The 14,360-nt window shown below is 39.4% G+C and overlaps 2 protein-coding genes across 5 annotated transcripts in view; one reads left to right on the top strand and one right to left on the bottom strand.

The window, feature by feature from the left end:
• The window catches only part of NLRC4 (NLR family CARD domain containing 4), a 46,995-nt gene extending 42,544 nt beyond the window's left edge, over positions 1 to 4,451 (top strand). The window contains 2 exon segments of the mRNA XM_055400867.2: positions 3,824 to 3,945; positions 3,947 to 4,451. Coding sequence (XP_055256842.2) covers positions 3,824 to 3,945; positions 3,947 to 4,117 — 293 coding nt within the window. The 3' untranslated portion in view covers positions 4,118 to 4,451.
• Positions 4,452 to 7,561: 3,110 nt separating this feature from the next.
• The window catches only part of SLC30A6 (solute carrier family 30 member 6), a 46,843-nt gene continuing 40,044 nt past the window's right edge, over positions 7,562 to 14,360 (bottom strand). For 3 of the 4 annotated variants that reach the window (XM_055399936.2, XM_088841560.1, XM_088841559.1), the window contains one exon: positions 7,562 to 11,126. In XM_055399936.2, the coding sequence (XP_055255911.1) occupies positions 10,626 to 11,126 (501 nt within the window). In that variant the 3' untranslated portion in view covers positions 7,562 to 10,625. The remainder of the gene's footprint in view (positions 11,127 to 14,360) is intronic. The other variant, XR_008682447.2, reaches the window with a different exon arrangement.

Genomic DNA, 14,360 nt, shown 5'->3' on the forward strand with positions numbered 1-14,360 from the left:
AAGGCAAAAATTTATGTACCTTCAACACATCTCCATTATCTGGCCATCCTCTGCTTCCTACTTATTCCAGCTGAATCTACACACTTGCGTATGAATCAATGGATATTTTCCCGAAGTGCTTGACTTACCGGTGTGAAAGTTAACGCTGAGCACTCTCCTTTTCAAAAGGAGACTTCCACGCTACCTTGGTTACTTCTCAGTCTCCTTTGCCATGGCAGTTTCTCCACACAGATGTGAAATGTTCCCAATTTTTCTTAGAACCTGGTCCTAGGTTCTCTGCTCTTCTTCCTCAGAGATTCACTTCGTCTTAAAGCTTTAATTGCCATGTTTAAATTTTGACTCCCCAAATTTTGTTTCTTCCTGATCAGCAGTCTGGGACTCTTAAATAGGAATCATTGTGAGCTCAGGATCCACTGCACTTGTTCTCACTTACTTTTGTAGATGACATAGTTTGATTTATATGTTTGAGGCTAAACTCACAATCTAGCATGTTCTCAAAAAGACAGGCATCACATCTGAACTCCATTATCCAATTTTTTTTCTCAAAAAAAAAAAAAAAAAGAACCACCACAGACCATACTTATGTTCTAGTTCAGTGGTAAGTTTTGGGCCAAACCATTCTGCCACATGGATCCTCAGAATTTTCCAAGTGCTCTGTTTTGCTACTTGTAATTTTTTTTTAAATAGCATCTTATTTTTATTGTTAGACACAGTAACTTTTGGGGGGTCTCTGAAAAAAAACTAAATTTATTTTGTTTTTCCTGTTCCCTATGTTGCCTCATTTCTTGGGAGCTTATTGTTCGACTTTTTGTCTGTCTTTCGTTTCTTGTTGGAGGCTGTTCTCAACTGTCTGGTATTTCTGAACTGTTCTCTTCACATTTTAGAGTGAGGCACAAGTTGGTAGGAAGCTCCCTGCACCTGAGGGAGGGGCTTAGGTTCACCGTGGGTGGTCAGGAAATAGCTTTTCCTGTATAGGGCCTTTCCTTGGAGGCAGTTCAGTTTTCCCTGAGAAGATCCTTGTTTTTCTCCTGGAGTATAGAAGCCCAGTTGCCACTGCTCTGCAAACAAAGTGGGGCTGGAAGGTCTTTTGCCTTTGTGTGTTCCCAAGGCTCCCAGACCTACCACAGCACCTATCTTCCATCTAGTTACTTCACTATGTATGTTTTCACACTACGTGTAAGCCCAAGGAGACAGAGACCATATGTCCTTTTAAGTTATCCCCAGCACCCAGCACAATCCAGGGTACATGGAAGGCACTCAAAACTGTTTGTTGAATGAATAAATGGTAAGAGCTCTAGCTCAGGGGAACTACAGGGTGGTCTCTGCCACACTAGCTTTGTTTAGGTTGTAGGAACCCTTCAAGGATCAGAATCCTTCTACCCAGAGAATCTGAGACTCTGCCTGGAATTAGGATCAAGCCACTTGCATTCTCCACAACCCACATACAGTCTACAGAGCTAAATGTCACTGATTCCTCTTCTCTCAGAAGTAGTCTGCTCCTCCTGATGACAAAAAACACCAGATTCAATGAAAAAATGCGTGCCCTTGCAGATTACATTGCTTGTTCTTAGTTCGTGTGCTCTTGCACATTCTGGTAATTATCCAAAAATCTAATTGATACCATTCTTTAAGCCTGGCAGGTAGCCTGTATAAATAGCTTACCCTTTGAGGGTGGGATGGGCCTGAAATTCTTCTTTGTTAAAGTTCCTTTCAGGTGATACAATCTGTTCTGGTAATCGAGAAGGAGAAATGAAGTTGCTTTTTGTGGGGAAAGAGCTTTATATGCAGACATGCTAACTGGCAACCAGTATTTTGACTGAGCACATACTTTGCTGGGAAGAACCTGAGAAAGAGGCAGAGACAGAAAGGACTTGAGAATGAGGTATAAGAGAAGGGAGAAACCTACCTCTGAGGAAGAAAGAAGGGCTCATTATGGGAAGGAGGAAGAAAGGAGAAAGTGAGGCCCTATGTATGAGTGAGGCTGGGCACAGGCTAAGCTGGTCTAAGGAGACCCAACCACACCTTGGCTTACAGAGCACAGGGCTATATTCCCCTCTCCTGTAACACTCAGGACTGCGCAGTCCGGGCAGGTGAAGTGGCTTTGCTCTGTGCAGTCTTCAGACCCAGAAACCTACATGTTCTTTACTCCTCCGTTTCTTAGGGTGTTACCTTTGACTTCATGGTAATGGCTAGGATATTTACCTTTCCATTGTGGGAGTACTTTTTTAAAAAAATAATTTTAAACATTTATTTTTGGTTGTGCTGGGTCTTTGTTGCTACACAGGCTTTTCTCCAATTGCGGAGAGCGGGAGTTACTCTTTAGTTGCAGTAAGTATGCTTCTTGCAGTGGCTTCCTTTGTTGCGGAGCATAGACTGTAGGGTGTGTGGACTCAGTATTTGTAGCTGGCAGGCTCTTGAGCACAGGCTTAACAGTGGTGGCTTATGGGCTTAGCTGCTCTGAGGCATGCGGGGTCTGCTAGGGATTGAAACCCTGTCTCTTGCACTGGCAGGCAGATTCTGATCCACTGAGCCACCAGGGCAGCCCTGTTCAGTTCAGTCACTCAGTTCTGAGTGACTCAGTTTTGCAACCCCATGGACTGCAGCATACTAGGTCTCCCTGTCCATCACCAACTCCTGGAGTTTATTCATGTGGATTGAGTCAGTGATGCCATCCAAACATCTCATCCTGTCATCCCCTTCTCCTCCCACCTTCCATCTTTCCCAGCATCAGGGTCTTTTCAAGTGAGTCAGTTCTTCGCATCAGGTGGCCAAAGTATTGGAGATTCAGCTTCAGCATCAGTCCTTCCAATGAATATTCAGGACTGATTTGCTTGAGGATGGACTGGTTGGATCTCCTTGCAGTCCAAGGCACTCTCAACAGTCTTCTCCAACACCACAGTTCAAAAGCATCAGTTCTTTGGTGCTCAGCTTTCTTTATAGTCCCAACTCCCACATCCATGCATGACTACTGGAAAAACCATGGCTTTGACTAGAAGGACCTTTGGTGACAAAGTAATGTTCCTGCTTTTTAATATGCTGTCTAGGTTTGTCATAACTTTTCTTCCAAGGAGCAAGCGTCTTATGGCTGCAATCACCATCTGCAGTGATTTTGGAGCCCCCCAAAACAAAGTCTCTGTTTCCATTGCTTCCCCATCTATTTGCCATGAACTGATGGGACCAGATGCCATGATCTGTTTTCTGAATGTTGAGTTTTAAGCCAGCTTTTTCACTCTCCTCTTTCACTTTAATCAAGAGGTTCTTTAGTTCTTCGTTTTCTGCCATAAGGGCAGTCCCTGGAGGAGGTACTTTAGAGTGCCCTATTCTGTAAGGAAATTCCTGAAGAGTTTAAAGAGGGTTAAAAATAACAACCCCAAAACTCTTTATCTTGAGATACTGAAGTAGTTTAGATATTCAAGTTTACAGTTTGGAACATTTCATACCCAAAGAAATAATTGTTAGGTAGCATACGCTTCTCCAGAAGAAGAAATGAACTAATGTTGCCAAAGTCTGACTCCACTTTTGAAAACATGTACTGAATATTTCAATTGTATCTCCCAAATCTCAATTTTTACACAATCCTCCACTAAAAAAGTATATAATTCATTTATATTGGTTTGCTATAATTGCTATTTATCAGATTCCCTTACACTTTAGGAAAAATATAATTTGTAAATACAATGAACCAGGTTTATAGTAACTTTTCTAACTACACAGAGAATTTCTTTCTTAAGCAAAGCACTGGTCCAAACATAGCCATTTCTCTTTAAAAAAAACAAAAAACAACTTTTTTCCAGTTAATGGATTTATTTCTGTTTTTATTCAGGTGTATTTTTTGAAAAGAATCCTCTGGAGAACTTCCAGCAGTTGGATTTGGCGGGAAATTGTGTAAGCAGCGATGGATGGCTTGCCTTCATGAGTGGATTTGAGAATCTTAAGCAATTGGTGTTTTTTTGATTTCAGTATGAAAGGACTCTTACCTGATGCATCATTAGTCAGGAAACTTAGCCACGTGTTATCCAAACTAACTTTTCTGCAAGAGGTTCAGCTTTTTGGGTGGCAACTTGATGATGATGATGTCAGTATTCTTAAAGGTGCTTTTAAACTAGTAATTGCTTAAATAAATGGTACCCTTAGCCTCTGAATGCTTTGGGGACTCCATTACTTTCAGCTTGGTGATTTAAAAATCTTTGCTCAAAAAACTGCCCCAGGTGCCCTGCAGACATATAAATAAGAAATGTATGCTTACTGTTGTAAGTTACTGAGATGTTTGGATTGTTTCTTTAAATTGCATGATTGCAATAAAGACCTGGCTAATAAAAAAAACAAAACAAACTTTGCTCATATACTTCAAGAGTCTGAAAGTAAATAGCAATCCACTATATATCTAAAAATTATCCTTCTCAACAACGTCTGCCTAACTCACCCCTTCTAAATGTTTTCTTCTTTTACGGATATCAGGATGGTGTGGGGCATCATCGCCTTCTTAGCTGGCCTCGTCCATGGAAATCAATTTTCGTAATTTCATCACTCAAATAAAAAGGAGACAGAAAAGAGGAGGATGCCAGGAAAATGAGGCCAAAGAAGAAGGGGAAGTGGGAGGGAGTTTAACTTGATGACATGTATAAACAGGTGAATTTAACTCAGATGACCATTTTATCTACTACTGTGGGCAAGAATCCCTTAGAAGAAATGGAGTAGCCATCACAGTCAAGAGTCTGAAATGCAGTACTTGGATGCAATCTCAAAAATGACAGAATGATGTCTGTTCGTTCCCAAGGCAAACCATTCAATATCATAGTAATGCAAGTCTATGCTACGACCAGTAATGCTAAAGAAGCTGAAGTTGAAAGGTTCTATGAAGACCTAAAAGACATTCTAGAACCAACACCCAAAAAAGATGTCCTTTCCATTATAGGGGACTGGAATACAAAAGTAGGAAGTCAAGAAACACCTGGAGTAACAGGCAAATTTGGCCTTGGAGTACAGTATGAAGCAGGGAAAGGCTAATAGAGTTTTGTGAAGAGAACACACTGGACATAAAAAAACACCCTCTTCCAACAATACGAGAAGACTCCACACATGGACATCACCAGATGGTCAATACCAAAATCAGATTGATTATATTCTTTGCAGACAACGATGGAGAAGCTCTATACAGTCAGCTAAAACAAGACCGGGAGCTGACTGTGCCTCAAATCATGAACTCCTTATTGCCAAATCAAACTTAAACTGAAGAAAGTGGGGAAAACCACTAGACCATTCAGATATGACCTAAATCAAATCCCTTATGACTATACAGTGGGAGTGACAACTAGATTCAAGGGATTATATCTGATACACTGAGTGCCTGAAGAACTATGGATGGAGGTTGGTGACATTGTACAGGAGACAGTAATAAGACCAAGAAAAAGAAATGAAAAAAGGAAAAATGGTTATCTGAGGAGGCCTTACAAATAGCTGAGAAAAGAAGAGAAGCGAAAAGCAAAGGAGAAAAGGAAAGATATAAGCATCTGAATGCAGAGTTCCAAAGAATAGCAAGGAGCGATAAGAAAGCCTTCCTCAGTGATCAATGCAAAGAAACAGAGGAAAACAATAGAATGGGAAAAACTAGATATCTCTTCAAGAAAACTAGAGATACCAAGGGAACATTTCATGCAAAGATGGGCACAATAAAAGACAGAAATGACATGGACCTAACAGAAGCAGAAGATACTAAGAAGAGGTGGCAAGAATACACAGAACTGTACAAAAAGATCTTCACAACCCAGGTAACCATGATGGTGTTATCACTCACCTAGAGCTAGACATTCTGGAATGAAAAGTCAAGTGGGTCTTAGGAAGCATCACTACAAATAAAGCTAGTGGAGGTAATAGAATTCCAGTTGAGGTATTTCAAATCCTAAAAGATGATGATGTGAAAGTGCTGCACTCAATATGCCAGCAAATTTGGAAAACTCAGCAGTGGCCACAGGACTGGAAAAGGTCAGCTTTCATTCCAATCTCAAAGAAAGGCAATGCCAAAGAATGCTCAAACTACCACAAAATTGCACTCATCTCACACGCTAGTGAAATAATGCTCAAATTTCTCCAAGCCAGGCTTCAATAGTACAGGAACCATGAACTTCCAGATGTTCAAGCTGGATTTAGAAAAGGCAGAGGAACCAGAGATCAAATTGCCGACATCCACTGGATCATCAAAAAAGTGAGAAAGGTCCAGAAAAACATCTGCTTTATTGACTATGCCAAAGTCTTTGACTGTGTGGATTACAACAAACTGTGGAAAATTCTTAAAGAGATGGGAATACCAGACCACCTTACCTGCCTCCTGAGAAATCTGTATGCAGGTCAAGAAGCAACAGTTTGTACAACTGGACATGGAACAACAGACCAGTTCCAAATCAGGAAACGTACTGGTTCCAGTATGTCAAGGCTGTATATTGTCACCCTGTTTATTTAACTTATATGCAGAGTACATCATGAGAAATGTTGGACTGGATGAAGCACAAGCTGGAATCAAGATTGCAGGGAGAAATATCAATAACCGCAGATACGCAGATGACACCATACTTACGGCAGAAAGCAAAGAACTAAAGAGCCTCTTGATGAAAGTGAAAGAGGAGAGTGAAAAAGTTGGCTTAAAACTCAACATTCAGAAAACTAAGACCATGGCATCAGGTCCCATCACTTCATGGCAAATAGATGGGGAAACAATGGAAACAGTGAGAGACTTTATTTTTGGGGCGTTCAAAATGACTACAGATGGTGACTGCACCCATGAAATTAAAAGACGCTTGCTCCTTGGAAGAAAAGTTATGACAAACCTAGACAGCATATTAAAAAGCAGAGATACTACTTTGACAACAAAGGTCCGTCTAGTCAAAGCTATGGTTTTTCCAGTAGTCATGTACAGATGTGAGAGTTGGACTATAGAGAAATATGAGCATTGAAGAATTGATGCCTTTAAACTGTGGTGTTGGAGAAGACTCTTGAGAGTCCCTTGGACTGCAAGGAGATCCAACCAGTCCATCCTAAAGCAAATCAGTCCTGAATATTCATTGGAAGGACTGATGCTAAGCTGAAACTCCAATACTTTTGCCACTTGATGTGAAGAACTGACTCATTTGAAAAGACCCTGATGCTGGAAAAGACTGAAGGCGGGAGAAGACAGAGGATGAAATGGCTGGATGGCATCACCGACTCAACAGACATGAGTTTAAGTAAACTCCGGGAGTTAGTGATGGAGAGGGAGACCTGGCGTGCTGCAGTCCATGGGGTCACAAAGAGTTGGACTCGACTGAGCGACTAAACTGAACTGATAAATAAGTCTGGTGTCTGGTCATTTCTGTCAGCTACTTGAAGGGGACTCCTGTTTATCCTTGTATTCTCTTCCGTCTCAAGAATAGCAGGTCACCAAGATTTATATACTATATGCACATTTACTTAGTACAGTGTATGGCATGTACTATACTCCTTACAAGCATTTGATGAATATGAGATAAAGTTACCAATAAATAGCTATTGAAACAAACAGGCCAAAATTATTTAAAAGCAGAGAGAAAAGTCCACATATATTCTTTATTCAAATAGTTTAATTCAAACAATTTGGAATGTAAAAGTATTTTCTTGTATAAAAAGCAAATCAGGCTCCCCGCCCCCCAAAATCAGCAATCTTTAGTTAAGCAAAAAATTGGCAGTTTATGAGTAGCTCAATCAGATGCTTGAATGAGTAGCTAAATCAGTTGCTGATACACGTATGCAATTACATCTGTGACTTCAGAGATTAAAGAAGAAAAAAATGGATCCCATTCTTTTGTAGCTTGTGAAAGGTAAGTACCTTGTCCTAATCTTTTCCCCAACACCTCCAAAAATAATCCTTCCTCACAAAGAAAGAAGTCTAAGAAAAATCTGTTTAAGCTAAACAGATTTAAGTTGAGGCAACTCTGAAATACACAAAAGTCAAACGTCAGCCTGTAGTTTACCCTCCGTTCTCATGGCACCTCAAATTAATGGCTTGGGTGTTGGCATAGGTAACACTTGGCCTGTATGTTGAGGTAGTCACTAAAAAGAAATTCTGGGTACAATATTCTATTTCACAACTGGATATATTTTCTGCAGATTTAGTAATACAGTTTTAGAGCTGACAGTTTACAGATTGACTACTTCATACCCCACCCTAACTTTACAGATGAGAAACCTCAGAGGAGTTAAATGACTTACCCATGGTTATAAAACTACTCAAACAGTGGCAGCATCAGGACTGGAATCCAAATCCCTTGTCTTCCAGCCCAGTGTTTTCCCCCATTATAATACAATAATTTCTCAAACAAGATTAATCACACTCCATGGAACTTGCTCTTAATCACAAACCATAGGTCAAGTTTTTAACTCAAACTTGCTTCTTGGTCTCAGTTCAGTCAGTTCAGTCGCTCAGTCGTGTCCGACTCACGGCGACCCCATGAATCTCAGGTCTAGCTTCATGTAATTCCATGGCAAGATTTACCAGTTAGGTTACTAAATCTAGGCTTATGCTGGCCAAGTTTCTTATTTTCATACCCAGAACCTGGCCAAAGGTTGGCAAATAAGACTTCTTTATATAATAATGCCTGGAGCAATGCCACATGCAGCAGTTGGCATTATCAAATTTCAGCAAGTAGGGCCAATCCTTCGAGAACCCATATGCAACTTCTCAAGTAGTGTAGTCGGATATCAAAGCACCTTTGGAAGGACAACAGAACAGATGTAACCTCTGAATGAGTGTTGAGGAAACAGGCATTCTACCTTGCACAGAACTGTGTTTAGTACCCGGGCACTTTAAAAATCCCCTGGAGACGGAGAAGACATGCATAGTGTGGCAGCACATACCTCTTAATCACCATTCAGAACAAGGCAGTTCTTCAGATTTCATGCATGACCCAAATTCACATTGAGATGAGATCAATGGAGGAAAAATCACCCTGTAATAGTAAACCAATAACAGGTATAGTAATAGTTGGAGGACGAAAGACAAATGTCAAGGAACAGGTTGCCTTATCACATTTACGTTTCATTTTCCCCAGCCGTCAAGGTGGCATGGGCTCCATTTCCTCAGCAGGTCAAATGGCTGAACAGGGCAGTAAATGTCAAAGACAACGATCAACTCCTCATCAAGCAAAAGTTACTTGGGACATGGTCACTTATTATCACAGTGTGACTACAATTCTACTTGACAGAGATGGTTTCTTAGGTGTTTATTACTCCACTGTAAAGAAACAGGAATTTGGGAGGGTTGCTTATATTTAAAAGAGGATGAGCTGACTGAAGAAGGTTGCAAACTTAAAAAAAAACAAACAACAACAAACACTTCTTTAGATAGTTGTTGATGGCTGGAAATGTCACTAATCTCCAGGAGTACTGGATTCTAGAAAAGCTGAATCCACTCTCAAAATCCATTTTTAAAACCTAGGTATAAAATGCATGATAAAACGAGAAGAAAAAAAAAATCATAGGTAATTTGTGACTGTTGCTTGTTATACTTTTTATAAGTAATACTGGCCATGTTGGAAGTCCTTAACATTTGCATTTGGAAAATAATTTAAAAATAAAATAATCTACATGATTCTCACACTTCATTATAAATGACAACAATTCACTATTGTCAATAAAGAAGAACTAAATAAGTTAGAAACTGCCTACTGAAGATCTAACCAATACTACATTCTATAAACCTAAGGTGCACTAGGTTTTGGCAAAATTATATAATTTAAATTTAAACTGTTCATGCAAATTTGAAAAAAGGATCAAAAAGTACTACATCGTATGGTATTCCACATATTTTGGTAATATATGTGATATTTTGTTAATAAAATGAAAAATTAAAGTCAACCAATAAAAAGGTGACAAAAAGGATAAAAATCTATCATTATGTCAGTATTTAATTAAATGTAAGACTGAAAACTGGGATTCCTTCACTGCATATCACTTAAAGATAATATGTTTATTTAACCAAAATAAGACACTGTAAGAATGATGGGTCACTTACAAATGTATTGAAATTTTTTAATGAGAAAAACTATTAAAAAACTGATAATTAAAAAATTTTAACTGTGCCAGATAGTAAAATATGTTTCAAAATTTCTGATAAAAATGTTTGCTTTTACTTTGCATACTGCAGGAGGACCTCAAAGAAAAATGAAGCAATTGAGTTTGGAAAATCTATAAAAGAGACTTTTAGAACAGACATTTTTTTCCTTTCCTAAAATGTGTACTCAAGAAGCATGTTTATAAATTTCACTGAAGAAAGCATTATATTTTTAATAATGTGACAAATCTACTCCATCAAGTGGTTCTCTTATAAAGGTAATGTTATATCACACTGCAGTCAACTACAAAACCAAAGATAGCAAAATTCAAATTTAGAGAACACGCTAAAGGAAGCCTATTTAAAGTCTATAACATTTAAAAGGTTCTCACTGCCCCAAATATGTTTTACAAAAATATAGTTTCATTGGTTTCATGAAATGTGAACAAGCCTACAACTCTCTAACATTTAGAGTAAATGATTGAACAGTCGATGCAAAGTGGATTACTAAATAAACTGAAATTCAAGGAGTCAATATTCCTCATAAAAATAAATTAAATTATATACATCATGGTCTTGGTTGTCCGATTCTATTGTTAGTTCCATATCTACTTGGGATATTTGTAAAACCAGTCCTGAATCCGTGGGTTGCTCCAATGCCTGGAACTCCAAGTCCTTGATTAAGCACGCTGCTATAAGGTGCGTGTCCATGATTAAGACCCAAACCAAAAGGTCTTGTTTGCGTATTTAGAAGAATAACCGGGCTCACATTTTTTCCAGGGGTGTTAAATGAAAATTCTGGAGGTGGACTACTAGGTTTGGTTGGAGTTGATGTGACAGGGTTTGAATCATCAGTACCCTTCAGAGGAGGCATTGGGATTACGTGATGATCTGAAAAGTTTAGGACATTTGCTGCAACAGGCCCAGAGAGTAAGGCAGGCCTGATCCAATCATCCTTGAAAATTTGAACAGTCAGAGTAGATACAAGCGTGTACAGCCTGTTGGTCACATGAGCAAGAACCATTTGTTCATTGGCATCTCGTCGAATTCTCACGTGAACTGATCCAGCCTAAAAGGGACAAAATCATAAGAAAAAGACTGCTTACAATTATACTACTGAAAATTCCATTAGAAAGAAACATTTTATTGATATTCCTTAAAAACTACTTTAGTTGTAATTGTTGATATAGTTAAAAAATAATTTATGACTCTAAATAAAATATAACATTAAAATACTAAAGAAAAAAATCCATGTAGGAGGAAGGCAGGTATACAGCAATAGAAGGCTGAACACAAATGAAGTATATAGAAAAATGCACTGAAAGGGCAGAGAAGGTAGCTATTAATTCCAGTTGAGGAAGACTTCAAAAGAAGATGGCATGTGATCTAGGGCTGGGGATTAAATGAAATCTCAAAAGGTAGAGACAGGCATTCTAAGCTGGGGCAATAGCAGTTGAAAACATGGCATGTTTGGGCAAGAATAAGCAACATTACTATATAAAAGAAGTACAGTATTTCAGGAGGCAGAAAAAGAATGAAAGAGAAAAAACAGGAAGAAAAGGAGGAAACAAATAAGGAAAGGAAGAACGTGAAGAAGAAAGAAAGTTTAGGTAATAAAGTTAGAAAGAAAGGCTAGCTGTGGGGTTCTAAAAATCATGAATAAGGAGTTTTAGTTGCAGCAATCCAACAGAAGTAAGATAATCAGAGTTCAGAAAAATTACAGTTATGGATAACTGCTAATTATTTAGGAATTGACTAAAACAGTCTAGGTTAGGAATGGAGAGGCCAAGATAGGACAGATAAAGTGGGACTACAGAGGGACAAATGATTTCATGATATTCCAGGCGTTAGAAGTGGGAGACTTCGATTTTCAACTGGATATAATAATGAAGGAGGGAGATGAACTTATCAACAGACAATCTCAAGGTTTCTAGCCTAGGTTACCAGGAGGATAGAGAGCCTAGGCATTAAAACGACAGTCAGAAGTATGTTTACTAACTTTATAAATGGTCATTACACATCTTAATAGTAGGTACAATAATGATCATATTTTTATTAAAACAAACAAAAATATCAAGAATGGTATCATATGATCATTGATATGATAAAGCATCTGACAAAATTCAACATCCATTCATGATAAAAACCCTCAACAAAGTTGGTATAGAGGGAACATACATCAACACAATAAAGGCCATTTATGACAAACATGAGGCCTTCCCAGGTGGTTCAATGGTAAAGAATCCACCTGCCAATGCAGGAGACACAGGAGATGTGGTCTGCAAGATCCCCTGGAGGAGGAAATGGCCACCTACTCCAATATTCTTGCCTGGGAAATTCCATGAACAGAGGAGCCTGGTGAGCTCTAGTTCTCAGGGTTGTAAAGAGTCTGACATGACTGAGTGACTGATGATGCACACATGCATGACAAACACACAACTAACATCATACTCAATGATGAAAAGCTAAAAGCTTTTCCTCTAAAGATCAGGTACAAGATGAGGATGTCCACTCTTGCCACTTGTATTTAACATCGTACTGTAAGTTCTAGCCACAGCAATCAGAGAATAAGAATAAGAGCCATCCAAAATGGAAGAGAAGAAGTAAAATCATTACTGTTTGCAGAAGACATGATAATATATTTAGAAAATCCTAAAGAGTACACAAAAAATTATTAGAACTAATAAATGAATTCAAAGTTTCATGATATAAAACTAATATAGAGAAATCTGTTGCATTTCTATATACTAAAATGAACTATCAAAAAGAAAAATCAAGAAAATTGTATTTACAATTGAATCAAAAAGAGTAAAAAATCTAGGAATAAATTTAACCAAGAAGGTAAAAGACACATACTCTGAAACTACAAAACTGATGAAAGAAGCTAAAGAGAATACTGCTGCTGCTAAGTTGCTTCAGTTGTGATCAACTCTGTGCGACCCCACAGACAGCAGCCCACCAAGCTCCTCCATTCCTGGGATTCTCCAGGTGAACACTGGAGTGGGTTGCCATTTCCTTCTCCAATGCATGAAAGTGCAACGTGAAAGTGATGTCGCTCAGTCGTGTCTGACTCTTAGCGACCCTGTGGACTGTAGCCTACCAGGCTCCTCCGTCCATGGGATTTCCCAGGCAAGAATGAAAAGATAGTTTGTGTTTGTGGACTGGATGAATTAATATTACTAAAATGTCCACATTACCCAAAGCACATTCAGCCATGACATTTTTCGCAGACCTAAAACAAATAATCCCATATTTTATGTGGAACCACAAAAGACCCCAAACAGCCAAGGCAATCTTGAGAAAGAAGAACAAAGGTATTATGCCCCCTGCTTTCAAACTGTTAGGTAGCTAGAATAGGAAAAAGGAGTCCAAAATAGTGGTGGCCAAAAAACAAAGAAAGGAAAAAGCCCACAAAAATGGAACAAAGGAAGGTCCAAGGACAGGAGTGAGGGCCTCAGGTGAAACAAACAGCCCTCCTGGCTAGTCCAGTGTACACAGGGCAGGCTCAGGGGGAGGAGAAAGAACATAAACAGAGGAGCCAAAAGTGAGCCCCTCTCTTCTTTTGGGTTGGCCCATCCTCCCGCCTCGAGGCTGTGTTTTCCTTTGCTTGCCAAACAAAACTGAGCTGTAACCAAGCTGTGACACTGGTCCGCCATTTAAACTGAGCTGTAACTGAGCTGAAACAGTGGTCTATGGCTTCAAATTTTTTCTGTGGCGAGACAGAACCGAGGAAATTATACACTCCCTCAACATATCTGGCTCCATGGCTTGGATTTTACTTGGCTGAAACAATCTTGGCTCAGCCCCCACAAGGTGGAGGCCAAGCACAGCAGAAGCCCAACTTGGTGAAAGCTCACGTGATGGAAGCTGAACACGAAGAAAACCCAGCGCAGTGGCAGTGACAAGCTTAGCATGCTGGAAACTGGGACAGCAAAAACAAACTCGGAAGAAAGCTCATGCAGCTCAGTCTCCGATTTCAGAAGACCTCCGGTTAAGGTAGGAGGTCTTTGCTCTGATGGCTGGAGGGACATATGGCTAACAAAATCTAAATTCCTTTACGATCTCTAATTTCGTTTCCTCGAAACCCCTGAATGGCAGTGGGTGCGATTGAGGGACTCTGGTAGGGGCTAGTCCCCAGTGTGTCCCGAAGGCTCTACTATCTGTTGCACCTTAGTAGCTGTTGCCTAAGCGGGTAGGGGTTCTTCTGTCCTTAACCTTTTTTGTGCCAAGGATCAGGCCAATGAAAACTGTGAACACAGGTCAGGTATTGAGCAGACTTTCCAGTAGGTTATGAAGGGGGTTC

Source organism: Moschus berezovskii, chromosome 11 (genome assembly GCF_049115385.1).
Source record: "Moschus berezovskii isolate FMDL1 chromosome 11, NW_MosBer_1.0, whole genome shotgun sequence".
Lineage (NCBI taxonomy): Eukaryota > Metazoa > Chordata > Mammalia > Artiodactyla > Moschidae > Moschus > Moschus berezovskii.